We start from the raw sequence: 16,083 nt of genomic DNA, 5'->3' as shown, positions 1-16,083 counted from the left end.
AAGTTGGGATATTATATTACAACTTTAGAAACCATTGGTTAGATTGCACTTTAAGTTTTATGCACAGTTGTAGTTGGCACACTATTGTAATGAAGTTAAAGTATTGGAGAGAGTGAAGTGGAGATTCACCAGATTGGAATAATTTAGCTATGGGAAGAGAATGGATAGGAGTGTTTTGTTCTGCCTTAAATAATGGAGGCTAAGCGATCACATGATAATAGACCATAAGTCCATAAGACATAGGAGCAGAATTAGTCCATTTGGCCCATCGAGTCTGTTCTGACATTCAATCATAGCTGATCCTTTTCTCCCTTCCTAGGCCCTACTCCCCGGACTCCCCCACCATGAAAAACATCCCTTTCACATCTACTCTGTCTTGGCCTTTCAACATTCGAAAGGTTTCAATGAGATCCACCCCTCATCCTTCAAAATATCAGCGAGTACAGACCCAGAGCTATCAAACGTTCCTTGTATGATAACCCTTTTATTCCTGGAATCATGTGAACCTCCTCTGAACCTCTCCATGCCAGCACAGAAAAGGAGCCCAAAACTGTTCACACTACTCAGGGTGAGTCCTCACCAGTGCCTTATAAAGCCTCAGCATCACATCCTTGCTCTTGTATTCTAGACCCCTTGAAATGAATGCTAACATTGCATTTGCCTTCCTCACCACTGACTCAACCTGCAAGTTAACCTTCAGGGTGTTCTGCACAAGGATTCCTAAGTCCATTCACATCTCAGATTTTTGGATATTCTCCCTCTTTAGGAAATAGTCTGCACATTTACTTCTTCTACCGAAGTACATGACCATGCATTTTCCAACAAGCCCTTCTGCAGCCTACCTCTTTCCTCAACACTACCTGCTCCTCCACCAATCTTTGTATCATCTGCAAACTTGGCAACAAAGCCATCTATTTCATCATCTAAATCATCGACATACAGCATAAAAAGAAGCGGTCCCAACACCAACTTGTGCGGAACACCACAGGTCAATGGCAACCAGCCAGAAAAGGATCCTTTTATTCCCACTCACTGCCTCCTACCCATCAGCTAATGCACTAACTATGCCTGTAACTTTCCTGTATTATCATGGGCTCTTACCTTGGTAAGCAACCCCATATGTGGCACCTTGTCAAAGGCCTTCTAAAAGTTCAAGTATACAACATCCACTGCATCCTCTTTATCTATCCTACTTGTAATCTCCTCAAAGAATTCCAACAGGTTTGTCACCAGGATTTTCCCTTAAGGAAACCATGCTGACTTTGTCCTATCTTGTCCTGAGTCATCAAGTACTCCACAGCCTAATCCTTGACAATTGACTCTAACATCTTTCCAACCACTGAGGTCAAGCTAACTGGTCTACAATTTCCTTTCCAAATCCTTTCCTCCTTTCTTAAAGAGTAGAGTGGCATTTGAAAATTTTCCAGTCCTTTGAAACCATGCTAGAGTCCAATGATTTTTGAAAGATCATTACGAATGCCTCCACAATTTTTACCGCAACCTGCTCAGAACCCTAAGGTGCAGTTCATCTGGCCCAGGTGACTTATGCACCCCTAGGTTTTTCAGCTTTTTGTCCCTTGTGATAGTAACTCACCCCCTTCAACATCTAGCACATGGGTAATTATAAGAGGCACAGACAGAGTCAATACCCAGAAACATTTTCTCGTAGAATGAGTATCAGAAACAAGAGGGAATAGGTTTAAGATGTGAGTAGGGGGTTTTAAAAAGGATTGAGGGGTAATTTTTACACTGGAAGTGGCTGATACCTGAAATGCACTTCCAGAGGAGTTGGTGAAATCACATATAACCTCTAGTAAGATAAATTGCATTCTTGACCTCACGATCTACTTCATTATGATCTTGCATCTTATTGTTTACCTGCACTGCACTTTCTCTGTGGCTGTTACACTTTATTCAGCATTGTTATTGTTTTACCTTGTTCGGTCAGTGCACTAATCTATACGAACAGTATGCAAGACAAGCTTTCCCCTGCGTCTCAATACATGAGGCAATAATAAATCAATTCCAATTCCAAGCCCTCCTTCATTACAATAATTTGCATGATTTGTAATTTAACGTCTGGATTAAACTGCAGTGTGGGTGTAATGATAAATCACTTGAGAGATGATGGGCAAAGGTAATCCATTATTCCTTAGACCCTCAAGGGGCAAGCACAATGCTGTGCAAATTAAAAAATAAGCACTCAAATCAACTTTAGAATCAAATATTCAATCAGATTTTGACCTTCATATATCAAAGTACTGAGTACAAGAGATGGGATGTTATGTTGAAGCTGTATAAGATGTTGGTGAGGCCTAGTTTGGAGTATTGTGTGCAGCTTTGGTAACCTACCTATAGGAAAGATATCAATAAGATTGAAAGAATGCAGAGAACTCTTACAAGGATCTTGCCGGACTTGAGGACCTGAGTTATAGGGCAAGGTTGAGTAGTATAAGACTTCATTCCCTGGAGTGTAGGAGAATGAGGGGAGACCCCATAGAGGTATACAAAGTCATGAGTGGTATACTGTAGATGGGATAAATGCAAACAGGCTTTTTCCACTGAGGTTGGGTGAGACTAGAACTAGAGGTCATGGGTTAAGGGTGAAAGGTGAAATGTTTAAGGGGAACTTCTTCACTCAGAGGGCAGTAAGAGTGTGGGATAAACTGCCGATGGAAGTAGTGGATGCAGGTGTGATTTGAACATTTAAGAGAAATTTGGATAAGTAAATGCATGGGAGGTGTTTAGAGGCTATGGTCCAGGAGCAGGACAATGGGACTAGGAAAGATAATAGTTTGGCATGGACTAGAGGGGCTGAAGGGCCTGTTTCTGTGCTGTAGTGTTCTGTGACTCTGTGATTCCATGAGAAATGAGTTATAATGCAAAGAACAACAAGGGAAGCCAAACTCTGAAGAGAAATTCGAACCTAAACTAAACGAAATATCAGTCGGCTAATTTCTTTCTAAGTACAAAATAACCCTGCACAGTGTCACAGTGTATACACCAGTGGAAGTCTTGATGAGAAAAGGATTGAACATTTGCCTATGCCTTTCTTGACCAGTCCCTGTGCAAAAATCTCCCCCTCAGATCTCCTTGGGGTCTAAGGTTGAAAACACATGATTGAGAATGCCGGCTGGTGGTGTAGTGACATCAGCACTGGACTTCAGGGCAGATGGTTCAGACCCAGCCAGGTCCCAACCTGGGCAACAGCAGTATCTGTGCGGAAGGAAGGCCTGGCAACCTACTTCCGTATCTTACCACGAAAACCCTATGGACCCTATGGTCCATGAGGTCATGTCGAGTCCTAAATGACCGAAGAACAACATGAGAATACTGATTGTGAATGATGATAATTATTACTTTAATGCTATGGAACATTTAAGGATTGTGCCATGTGACTAACTGCTCTCCAGGGTGCAACAATCTTTTGTAAAAAGTTTGTCAATAAATTAATACATTTTGACTACACCCTTTTCACAAGTCTGCAAATTCTGCAATGGATTTCATGGGTGTCTAGGAACCCAGTGACTCACACATTCTTTACATGAGTCACAGACATCACCACGGGACTCTTCAGAAAGAAGGCAATTACAAGCAAAATAAGTGTATTTATGTTCTTACATCAGATATATAAAGTTCATGCAAGTTTCAGAAGCAAAATGAATTTGGTGAAAAAGTCTAACGTGCTCAAGTAGAACAAATAATCTCTGCTGGGGATGAAGTTGCCTGTGTTGCATCCAGTGTAGACTCTGGGGACTAAGGGACCAAATCCAAATACATCACAGGACCATCAGACATAGGAGCAGAACTAGGCCATTCAGTCCATCCCACAATTCCCACTACATGCACATCAGCCACTCTTCTCCACAGGCTCTCAGCACCCTTCAGCTTTCCCATGCACTGTCACTTCACACTTACCCTCCACACCCCATACCTACACTGACACAGTCACCGTCCTGCTCTCTTTTCATCTGTCCTGCTGCAACCGAGAATAGTTTCTTTAGTCACTTTATCGCTTCCTGTCACAGTCAACTTGCTCCTGCACCTGGTGTCACTTTATGTACATCCAATCAGTCTACGTGAGGTACTGTGCAAAAGTCCTATTTTGTTAATATAGTTTCAGATGGTCTGGCCTCCACAGAGCCCTGATCTCAACATCATTGAGGCTGTCTGGGACTACCTGGAGAGACAGCAGCAAGCGAGACAGCCAAAGCGTGCAGACCTGTGGTAAATGCTCCAAGGTGCTTGGAACAACCTACCAGCCGATTTTCTTATAAAACTGCTCGACAATGTACCTAAGAGAATTGATGCAGTTTTAAAGGCAAAGGATGGTCACACCAGATATTGATTTGATTTAGTTTTTAACTGTTTACTGCTTTTCAGTCATTTTCTTGATATTTACAAATTTTTCAATTCATTATTTTTGAAAGCATCTTTATTTTATCTGCACTTAAGACATTTGCACAGTACCGTATAAGCTAATCTTACGTACGTATATATGGCCACACTCAAACAGTTACTTGTACATCGTGTTTTATAGGATTAGTTTTATATTTAAATGTATTGTGTTTGTTTTGTTTTTTATTGTGTTCTTTATGATAATTGTGTTTTTATAATTCTGCATCGGATCTAGAGTAACAATCATTACATGCTCTTTTACACTCACATACTGAAGAATGACAATATATTAACGATCTTGAGTCTTGAATATTTGACGTTGGGAACCTCTGCCTTCTTAAAGGAACTTCACAGTGACAAATGTTCTTTTTCATTGGAAAGGCAGCAGAGATTGAATCTCCAACTATCAGAATCAGGTTCAATATCTCCTGCAGGTATCATGAAATTTGTTGCTATGTGTCCTAGAACAATAACCAGGAAAACACTAGTTCAAAGTTCATATTTCAAAGTAAGTTTATTATCAATGTATGTCTATGTTACAATATACTACCCTGAGATTCATTTTCTTGCAGGCATTCACTAGAACAAAAAAGTACAATAGAATCAAAGAAAAACTACATACAAACAAAAAATGACAAACAGCCAATGTGCAAAAGAAGACAAAATGTACAAATACATAAATAAATAGATAGTTAGATAAATAATACTGAGAACAAATTGGAGAGTCCTGAAAGTTAGTTTGTAGGTTGTGGAATCAGTTCAGTGTTGAGGTGGGTGAAGTATTCCACGTTGGTTCAGGAACCTGATGGTTTTTGGTTAATAACTGTTCTTGTACCTGGTGGTATGGGAACAAAGCATCTAAGAGCTGACTGCTGACAAAACAATGTGGCACAAAGTGCTTAACGGGGCTGATGCATTGACTTTTATCATCATTTCCTGCTATTATTCTCAGCAAGCATATTTCTCTTTGCAAGCACTCGTATCTATTTTCTGGAATGCCCCTCTGGTTCTGTACCATTATAAGTTGCCAGGAACTTGTTTAGTGAATGCCTGGACTCCAGCTTCCTGAGTTTTAGTTCAGGTTTCTTGGGATCTTTTGTTGCAGTTTGTTGAGAGATGGGAACGACTATCCCACGAGGCCTTGGAAATGGTAAACAACAAGCTACACTGAAGTTTTCCCTTTGGTTCATGTCTGTATCTTAGCTTCTTGCCAGAACTTCTTGGAGATGGTTCAAAATAGAGATTCCACAGGACTCTAAAGTTATAATTGATTCAATAGTTTTAAAATTAACTCATAGTGAAACATAAAAAATCTCTTTGCTAATATTTGACCTTTCATACAACGTACAGAGGAAATTTCTCAACTCTCATTTCTTAAAACAAGATTGGTTTTCCATGAAAGCACATCAGAGAGAAGCCTCTATCACTGATCTCTCTGGTGTGGCAGTCACTGCAGGAAAAAGATATTTGCAAAAACTACGGTAATGGATTTGCAATTTGCTGCCTGGGAAAATAACAACAATGTGGATTGGCCTTCTGCTGCAACCATCAGGGAGGAGGTACAGGAGCCTGAAGACACACACTCAATGTTTTCAGCAACACACATCAAATTTGCTGGTGAACGCAGCAGGCCAGGCAGCATCTCTAGGAAGAGGTACAGTCGACGTTTCAGGCCGAGACCCTTCGTCAATGTTTTCAGGATAGCTTCTTCAAAGTTTGAAGTAAATTTTATACTCAAAGTACATATACTGTATGTCACCATTACAACCCTGTGATTCAATTTTTTCAGGATCATAATCACAGGCATGTGTCATGAAATTTGTTAACTTTTCAGCAGCAGTACATGATAAATATAGAAAAAACTGAATTACAATAGTTATATATGTACAGTTCATTAAATAGTTAAGTTAAAATAAATAGTACTAAACAGAAATACTCAATGGCCATAGTCAATGAATCTATGGGATGATAGAATAATCATAACAGAATCAATGAAAGACACCCAACTAGGACATTCAATCAGAGTGCAGAAGGCAACAAACTGTGCAAATATAAAACAGAAAATAATAATAATAAATAAATAAGCAATAAATATTGACAACATGAGATGAAGGTTCCCTGAAAGTGAAATTGAGTGAGGTTATCCCCTTTGGTTCAAGAGGCTGAAGGTTGAGGGGTAGTAATTGTTCCTGAACCTGATGGTGTGAATCCTGAGGCTCTTGTACCTTCTTCCTGATGGCAGCAGTGAGAAGAGAGCATGTCCTGGGTGGTGGGGGTCCCTGATGACAGAGGCTGCAGATTCCTCCCCTCTGCTTTCAGATTTTTCTAAGTACAATGAACCAGCCTATGGATACTACCTCACTACTTTTTGCTCTCTTTTCACACTGCTTATTTAATTTTTTAATGTATACAGATATATTTCATTGTCATTTATAGTTTTTTTAATGTATTGCAATGTACTGCCACCACAAAGCAACAAACTTTAGGAAACATGCCAGTGATATTAAATCTGATTCCCTCTACTACAGTTGCTGCCTGGTTCCAAGTGAAACGTGAGCAGGGACTCAGGGAGGTGGCAGTAATTAAACAGCGGGCACAGAAAAAATGGGCCAAAAGGCCTCATTCTTTGCTGTTCCACTCTATGAGCTGATGATTTGCTCAGCCAAGTGTATGCCCAGAGAGTGATATATTTCAATACAGTACACCAGCGTGGATGTTATTCCACACACTTGTTGAAATTCCATTTTTCATCCCTCTCACTCTCTATCTTTACAATCAATTCAGTCTGTCTTTCACTCTCTCTCCTTCCTGTTCTCTCTCTCCAAATCTAAGATTCTGTCTCTCCCTCTCCTTCCTTCTCTCTCCGTATCTAAGGTTCATTCTCTCCCTCTCCCTGTCCCTGTCTGATTCCTTCTCGCTCTCTCTCTCTCTCTCCCCCCCGCCCCTCTCCCCCTCTCCTCCTCTCCCCTTCTCTTACATCCCCTATTTCACACTCTCTCTCCCTTTGAAAGGGCAGGTCAAGAAGCTGGGAATCCTATGGCCGACTTCCTGTCATCGCAAAGCTTTTGCACCATCTGCAAAGCTCGTTAGGAAAGTGATACCCTAACCACCAGCTGCCTGGACGAGTGGAGGCTCAACAACCTCTCAAGAATCTAGACACCATCCAAGATAAAACCCAACCACGTGACTGACACTTCATAATTGCCCCAAATAAACCTCCCACTACCATTAGTGAGCCCTGGTCGCTGTGAAGAGTAGACTAGGTAAATAAGCCTCGGTAAGAAATTACAATGCATTTCACAGGAAGGATATAATTCTGGATATTAGAAGAATGAGGGGGATCTCATTGAAATTTATCAAATATTGAAACACCTAGATAGAGTGGACATGGAGAAGGTGTTTCCTATAATTAGAGGAGTCTAGAAACAGAGAGAACAGTCTCAGAATAGAGAGGTGACCCTTTAGGACAGAGATGAAGAGGAATTTCTTTAGCCAGAGGGGAATTCATTGCCACAGAAGGTTGCGGAGGCCACCTTCACAAGGCTGATAGGTTCTTGATCAGTAAGGGCATCAAAGGTTACAGGGAGAAGACCTGAGAATGGGGTTGAGAGGGATAATAAATCAGCCATGATGGAATGCTAGAACAGACTCGATGGGCAGAATGACCTAATTCTGCTGTTTTGTCTCATCGTCTAATGGTCTAATGGAGGGTCCAGAAAAGATGGTTTCAGTGATGAAGGATTTCACCAACTGGTTTAGATTGACACATGGAAATTATAAACTGCAGCTGCTGGAAATCTGAGTTAAATGCTGGACCACTCAGCAGGTCACACTGTATCTGTGAAAAGAGAAACAGGGCTAATGAGGGAGAACCCCTCACACACAATGTTTGCAAGACAAAGGAAATGACTGTGGACTTCAGGAAGGTGAAGTTGGGAGAACACACATCAGTCCTCATTGAAGAGTCCACAATGGAAAGGGTAAGCTGCTTTAAGTTTCTGGGTGTCAACATCTCCAAGGATCCATCCCAGGCCCAACACATCAATGCAATCATGAAGAAGGCATGCCAGCATCTGTAATTTGTTAGGAATTTGTGGAGATTTGGTATGTCATCAAAAACGCTTGCAAGTTCCTATTAATGTATGGTGGAGAGCATCCTGGCTGGTGGCATCAGAGCCTTCAACGCACAGGATCGCAAGAGGGTTCTAGACTCAACGTGTTCCATCATGGACACAACCCTCCCTGACGTCATGGGAACTTCAAGAGCTGGTGCCTCAAGAAGGTGGCATCATCATTAAAAATCCTCACCATCCAGGATGTCCCCTCTTTGCGTTACTACCATTGGGGAGGAGCAACAGGAGCCTGAAGGCACACACTCGACAGCTGAGGAACAGTTTCTTCCCCTCCGTCATTAGATTTCTGAATGGTCCACCAGCCCATGAACTCTACCTAGTTACTTACTTTTCTAACTATTTATTTAGTTTGCCATGTACAGTAATTTTATATCTGCACTGTACTGCTGTAGCAAAACAACAGAACACACATCATCTAAGACAGTGATAATAAACCTGGTTATTGTCCTGATTCAGAGGGGGGTGGGACGGAGAATTAAAGGAACAGCCAGCAGGAAGCTAAGGCAGCTCTGGGTATTGAATGCAAGTGCTATGCCATCACTCAATTTGCACTTGGAAAATATTCTGAACTCTGAGTACAGTGCATCAGAATTGCAAGTGAATCACTGTTGCATCTGGAAGGATTGCTTGGGTCACTGGATGGTGGAAGGGATGAGGTGAAAGGACAGTATCATTACTGTATCTTCCATTGACTTTCATTACTAATCTTACTTCATCAACGTCTTAGTCCCATCATCAGGTACCGTGTATTTCCTTTGTCCTATCCATTCCTCTCCAGCTTCTCCTCCATCTAACTTGTTTTCTCTTTCTTTCCATTTCTGACAAAGGGTCAAAGTCAATGTATTATCAACGTATGTACCATACACAGTACCAGATACTACTTTGAGATACGTTTTCTTGCAGGCATTTACAGGAAAATAAAGAAATACAATAGAGTTTATGAAAAACAATGCATAAATAAAAACTAACAATTAATGGGCACAAGAAGAAAAGTGTGCAAAGTAATATATATAGCATAACAGTTAGTGCGACATTATTACAGCTCCAGGCGTTGGATTTCAGAGTTCAGTTCTGGTGCCATCTGGAAGGAATCTGCATGTCCTCCCATGGAATGGGTGGTTTTACCCCAGGTGCTCTGGTTTCCTTCCACAGTCCAGAGACATACCGGGTAGGTTACTTGGTCATTGTAAATTGTCCCCAGAGCATGAGTTGTTGAATCCTTGGAAGTGCGTCTATAGGTTGTGGAATCAGTTCCGTGATCAGGTGAGTGAAGTTATCCATGCTGGATTTTTCCAGGATTATAGCTGTTCCTGAACCTGGTAGTGTGGGAGCTATGACTCTTGTACCTCCTGCCAAATGGTAGTAGTGAGAAAAGAGTGTGGCCTGGATGGTGGGGGTCTTTGGAGATTGATGATGCCTTCTTGCTGCAGCGCTTCTTGTAGATGTGCTCAGCGGTGGGGAGGGCTTTTCCTGTGATAGACTGGGCTGTAGCCACCACTTTCTCTAGGCTTTTCGGTTCCTGGGCAATGGTGTTTCAATACAAGGCTATGATGCAACCTGTCAGGATTATCTCCACTGTGCATCTATAGAAGGAACTGAAAGAACACAGTCTGAAAGACTGTGATAAACTTGGTGGATGATGACGTGTTGTTGCTCAACCTAATGCTGAGTCTCATTGTAATAATGTAAAAGAGGGACTAGAACGATGGGATTGCTATATTAGAAGCTAGGATTGTCTCAATGGATCAACTGCTGTCATGTGCTGTAACAATTCTATGATTGAATGATGAATGCAGTGAAATAAAATGCTGGAATCAATCATCTGGTCAGTTCTCTGTGGGAACAGAATCAGAGTTCAACTCAGAGACTTCACCATTCCTCTCTCCAATTCCAACCTTACTCCTTCTGAATGCAGTGCTCTCCACTCTCTCTGCACTAATCCTAACCTCACCATCAAATCTGCAGATAAGAGGGGTGCTGTAGAAGTCTGACGGACTGGTCTCTACTTTGCTGAGGCCAGGTGACAACTCTCAGACATCTCCTCTTACCCTCGAACAGGACCCCACTAGGGAGAACCAGACCATTGTCTCCCACACTATCACTGACCTTATTGATCTAGGGATCTCCCATCGACTTCCACCAACCACATAGTTCTCTCACCCCACACCTCCTGCTTCTATCTCCTACCCAAGATTCATAAATCTGTCTGTCCAGGTAAACCCATTGTTTCTGGTTGTTCCTGCACTGCCGAACTTATACTGCAACCTTGACTCAGATTTATCCATCCCGGTTCAGTCCCTTCCTACCTACATCCATGATGCTTCACATGCTCTTGATCTTTTCAATGATTTCAAGTTCCCTGACCTCGATCATCATATTTTCACTATGGCTGTCCAGTCCCTACACTCCTCCATCCACCATCAGGGAAAGCCTCAAAACTCTGTTTCTTTTTGGACACCAGACCCAACCACTTCCCCTCCACCACCACTCTCCTCTAGCTGGTGGAACAGGTCCTCACTCTCAATAATTTCTCCTTCGGCTCCTCCCACTTTCTTCAGACAAAAGATGTAGCCATGGGCACTCGCATGTGTCCCACCTATGTCTACCTTTTTGTCGGCTACGTGAAACAGTCTGTGTTTCAAGCTGACACTGGTATCACTCCCCAACTTTTCCTAAGCTATACCAATGACTGCATTTGTGCTGCTTCCTGCACCTATGTGAAGCTCGTTGACTTCATCAACTTTGCCTCCAACTTCCACCCTGTCCTGAAATTTACCTGGTCCATTTCCGACTCCTCTCTCCGCTTTCTCGATCTCTCCAACTCTATCTTTGGAGGCAGCTCATCTACTGATATCCTTTAAAACCCACTGACTGTCACAGGCTCCTGGACGATATTTCTTCCCACCCTGTTACATGTAAAAATGTCATCCCCTCTCTCAATTCCTCCGTTTCTGCTGCATCTGCTCTCAGAGTGAGGCTTTTCATTCCAGAATGAAGGAGATGTCCTCCTTCTTCAAAGAAAGGGGCTTCCCTTCCTCCACCCTCAACTGCATCTCTTCCATTTTGCGCATGTCTGCCCTCATCCCATGCTCCTGCCACCCCACCAGGGATAGGGTTTCTCTTGTCCTCACCTACCACCCCACCAGCCTCCGTGTCCAGCACAGAATTCTCCATAACTTCTGCCATCTCCAACAGGAATCCACCACCAAAAACATCTTTCCCTCCCCCTGCTTTCTAGTTTCCTCAGACATCACTCCCTACGTGACTCTCTTGTCCATCTGTCCCTCACCACCGACTCCCTGCTGGCACTTATCCTTGCAAGTGAAGCAAGTGCTACAGCTACCCCTACACCTCCTCCCTCGCTGCCATTCAGGGCCCCTCACAGTCCTTCCAGGTGAGGTGATACTTCATCTGTGAGTCGGTTGGGGTGATATACTGTATCCGGAGCTTCTGGTGTGGCCTCCTGTATATCAGTGAGACCCAATGTAGTTTGGGAGACCACTTCGCCGAGCACCTATGCTCCATCTGCCAGAAAAAGTGGGATCTTCCAATGACCACCCATTTTAATTCCACTTCCCATTTCCATTCCCATTCTGGCATATCAGTCCATGACCTCCTCTACTGCTGTGATGAGGCCACACTCAGGCTGGAGGAGCAACACCTTATATTCTGTCAAGGTAGTCTCCAAACTGATGGCATGAAGATTGAATTCTCAAATTTCCACTAACACCCCCTCACCCTTCACCATTCCCCATTCCCATTTCCCTCTCTCACTACCTGCCCACCACCTCCCTCTGGAGCTCCTGCCCCTTCCCTTTCTTCCGTGGCCTTCTGTCCTCTCCTATCAGATTCCCCCTTCTCCAGTCTTGTATCTCTTTCACTAATCAACTTCACCCCTCCCACCTCCCGGTTTCACCTATCACCTGCTACCTTTAACTTCTTCCTTCCCCTCCCCCCACTTTCTTACTCTGGCTTCTCATCTTTTCCTCCAGTCCTAATGAAGAGTCTCGGCCTGAAACATCAACTGTTTACTCTTTTCCATAGATGCTGCCTGGCCTCCTGGGTTCCTCCAGCATTTTGTGTGTGTTGCTCCAGTCAGAGGCCTTTCATCAGAAGTGAAGATGTTGGAAGGGATAGATAAGACAAAAAGGGGAATACCTGCAGTAGGGTGAGCTCTTTTGGGATTAATCAGGCTGTTAAAGAGTGATTATACTTCTGTGGCTGTTAACAGCAGATCTGTGGGACATTACCAGGAGGTGAGGTTATACTAATGGACAGAGAAAAGGTCAGCCTATATCACAAGTGGATGACTTATGGAGAAAAGCTCACTGGTGATACCGTTACCTTATCTCTGTACAACTTAAACCTACCCTTTCTATCTCCTTTTCTCAGCTCTAATGAATAATCTCCAAACTGAAATATCAATTTTGTTTATCTTTACTACAGATGCTGCCTGACTTGTTTATATTTCAGATTTCCAGCACCTGCAAGCCTTTGATTGATTTTCGTACGTAGTAAATGTTTTACAGTGGCTACCCTGTGACTCATTTGAAATCTGACATTCTTTTACAGCTGGAAGTTTTACCAAATGGACTTTTTCTGTGCAAGAAACTGCAGACTTTGCTTGTTGGGAGAAATAGCCTGACAATATTACCTCCTACAGTGGGTGATCTGGTGAACCTTGTGTCCCTTGAACTTATTGGAAACCAGTTGGAGATCTTACCTGAAGAACTGAGCCGATGCAGCTTAAAACAGGGTGGGCTTGTGGTGGAAGAGATCCTGTTAAACACATTACCTGCTGCTGTCAGAGAACATTTGAAAGGAAGTGATAAAGACCAAGTATAATCAGAACACGTTTCCAAATTGACTCATCACTTGCAGATGCTATGGGAAGAAATCTCCATTTTCTATTCTTGGTGAGGACCTTGGATTGCAGCCATGTGCATTTTCAGTGAGAGATGCCAGGCACCCAGGAGACATACATACTCTCCTCCCCCACAAAAAAAATCACTAAATGGACACGTGAGGGAATAAGTCGATCTTTGTGAAGTATTGTGCTAAGGGAGAAGGAAATGAATTGAACATTAATCAAGAAACTGAAAATGGCAGTGTAATGGTAAATCAGTCATCCTCCTTATAAGGTGACACCAGTTTGCTGCTGCCTGGCTTTTTGTAACATTTGCAGGACATTTAAATTTGCACATTGTATAGTCTGGGAATCTGTGGGTGGGGGTGGGGCGGAACTTATATTGCAGATTTCCAAAGTAAATATATAAAGTTTTAAATAAAATTGGATTAAAAGACTTTAAGAGATTTTGTTTAAATCCTGAATTCAGTTTCTTTTCTAATGAACAGTCTCATTGTAGGGCCACTCCCACCCCTTCCACAAATCCACAATTTACTCTGTGTCAAGCCCTTTGGAAATTCTATGTACTAACATAACTAAAAGATTTATTCATATTTCTCTGCTCTGCACTTTAAACTTATTAACTTGGGGAAACAAAACCAGAGCATGCCATGAATTGCATTACGTACTTCTGAAAATGCACTCAGTGGCCACCGGGTGTATTTCACGGTCTTCTGCTGCTGTAGCCCATGCGTTTCAAGGTTCAACGTGCTGTGTGTTCAGAGATGCTCTTCTGCACACACAACTGTTGTAATGAGTTATACGAGTCACTGTCGACCTCCTGTCAGGTGGAACCAGCCTGGCCATTCTCCTCTGACCTCTCTCATTAACAAGGCATTTTCACCCAGTGAACTGCTGCTCACTGGATGCTTTTTGTTTTTCACACCATCCTCTTCAAACTCCAGAGACTGTTGTGTCTGAAAATCCCAGGAGATCAGCAGTTTCTGAGATACTGAAACCACCCTGTCTGGCACCAACAATCATTCAATAGACAATAGGTGCAGGAGTAGGCCATTCAGCCCTTCAAGCCAGCACTGCCATTCACTGTGATCATGACTGATCATCCACAATCAGGACCCCATTCCTGCTTTCTCTCCATATCCCTTGACTCCACTATTATTAAGAGCTCTATCTAACTCTTTCTTGAAAGCATCCAGAGAATTGGCCTCCACTGCTTTCTGAGGCAGAGCATTCCACAGATCCACAACTCTCTGGGTGAAAAAGTTTTTCCTCAACTCTGTTCTAAATGGCCTACCCCTTATTCTCAAATTGTGGCCTCTGGTTCTGGACTCCCGCAACATTGGGAACATGTTTCCTGCATCTAGCATGACCAATCCCTTAATAATCTTATATGTTTCAATCAGATCCCCTCTCATCCTTCTAAATTCCAGTGTATACAATCCCAGTCGCTTCAATCTTTCAACATATGACAGTCCCGCCATTCCCCAATCAAAGTCACTTGAATCACATTTCTTCCCCATTCTGATACTTGGTCTGAACAACTGAATCTGTTGTATATACTTTTTATTACAAATTATTATAAATTGCACATTACATATTTAGATGGAGACGTAACGTAAAGACTTTTACTCCTCATGTATCTGAAGGAAGTAATAAAGTCAATTCAATTCAGTTGACCATATCTGCATGCTTTTATGCATTGAGTTGCTGCCACATGATTGGCTGAGTAGATATTTGCATTAACAAGCAGGTGTACAGGTGTACCTAATAAAGTGGCCACTGAATGTATGTTTTGGAAAGATGGAAATGTGTTTAAATATTTTGTGTGTGCTTTTGGTCTCATATCGTACGCAGAAGTGATGTGTTTCAGCATCACTGCTTTAAGACACTTCCCAATACTGTATTCCATCCGCCACTTCTTTTGCCCATTCTCCTAATCTGTCTGAGTCCTTTTGCAGCCTCCCTGCTTCCTCAAAACTAATTCCTCCTCCACCTGTCTTCATATTGTCTGCAAACTTGCCCACAAAGCCATGAAATTCATCATCTAGGTCACTGATATACAACATAAAAAGAAGTGGTCCCAACACTGACCCTTGTGGAACACCACTAGTCACTACTAAAACGGGACATGACTGCGCGAGTGCGTGGAGGTCAGCCAGTGAGAACAGTGGGAAGAGTTTAAAAGCGAGCAGAGTTTAAAAGGTGATGGTTATTTCTTCAGCGGTTTCAACAGGGCATGAATGCACAAGCACGTGGAGGTCAGCCAGTGAGAACAGTGGGAAGAGTTTAAAAAGAAGACAGATTTACAGATCGGGCATCGGCGGAGCGGGCGATGGAGTAGTGGGAGACAGAGTAGGAAGGCTTTGGCTCAACAGGGCTTAGGTGATAAAGGGTCGAGGCCAGGTAAGTTATCTGTTTAAAATAAAGACAGAAAGTATGTGTGTGAGGCCAGTTTTCTGTGCTCGGTGTCAGATGTGGGAGGTCCTAGAGAGTCCCGGAGAGAATTGCTGGGGGGTGGGAACCGAACTGAAGTGACGGAGGAAAGGGAGGTTGGCTCACAAATAGAGAAAGTTTGGAGACAGTGCGAAAGGGAGGATAGGCAGGTAATACAGAAGGGACGCGCTCAGACTGATGGTTTGAGATGTGTCTATTTTAATGCAAGGAGTATTATGAATAAAGCAGATG

The 16,083-nt window shown here is 42.7% G+C and overlaps 1 protein-coding gene across 1 annotated transcript in view; it reads left to right on the top strand.

Moving 5' to 3' along the window:
• The window catches only part of LOC134355029 (volume-regulated anion channel subunit LRRC8B-like), a 69,944-nt gene extending 56,218 nt beyond the window's left edge, over positions 1–13,726 (top strand). The window contains exon 3 of the mRNA XM_063064687.1: positions 13,104–13,726. Coding sequence (XP_062920757.1) covers positions 13,104–13,376 — 273 coding nt within the window. The 3' untranslated portion in view covers positions 13,377–13,726. The remainder of the gene's footprint in view (positions 1–13,103) is intronic.
• Positions 13,727–16,083: the final 2,357 nt, after the last annotated feature.

Source organism: Mobula hypostoma, chromosome 12 (genome assembly GCF_963921235.1).
Source record: "Mobula hypostoma chromosome 12, sMobHyp1.1, whole genome shotgun sequence".
In the NCBI taxonomy this organism is placed as follows: Eukaryota; Metazoa; Chordata; class Chondrichthyes; order Myliobatiformes; family Myliobatidae; genus Mobula; species Mobula hypostoma.
This window is presented reverse-complemented; position numbering and strand designations above follow the sequence as displayed.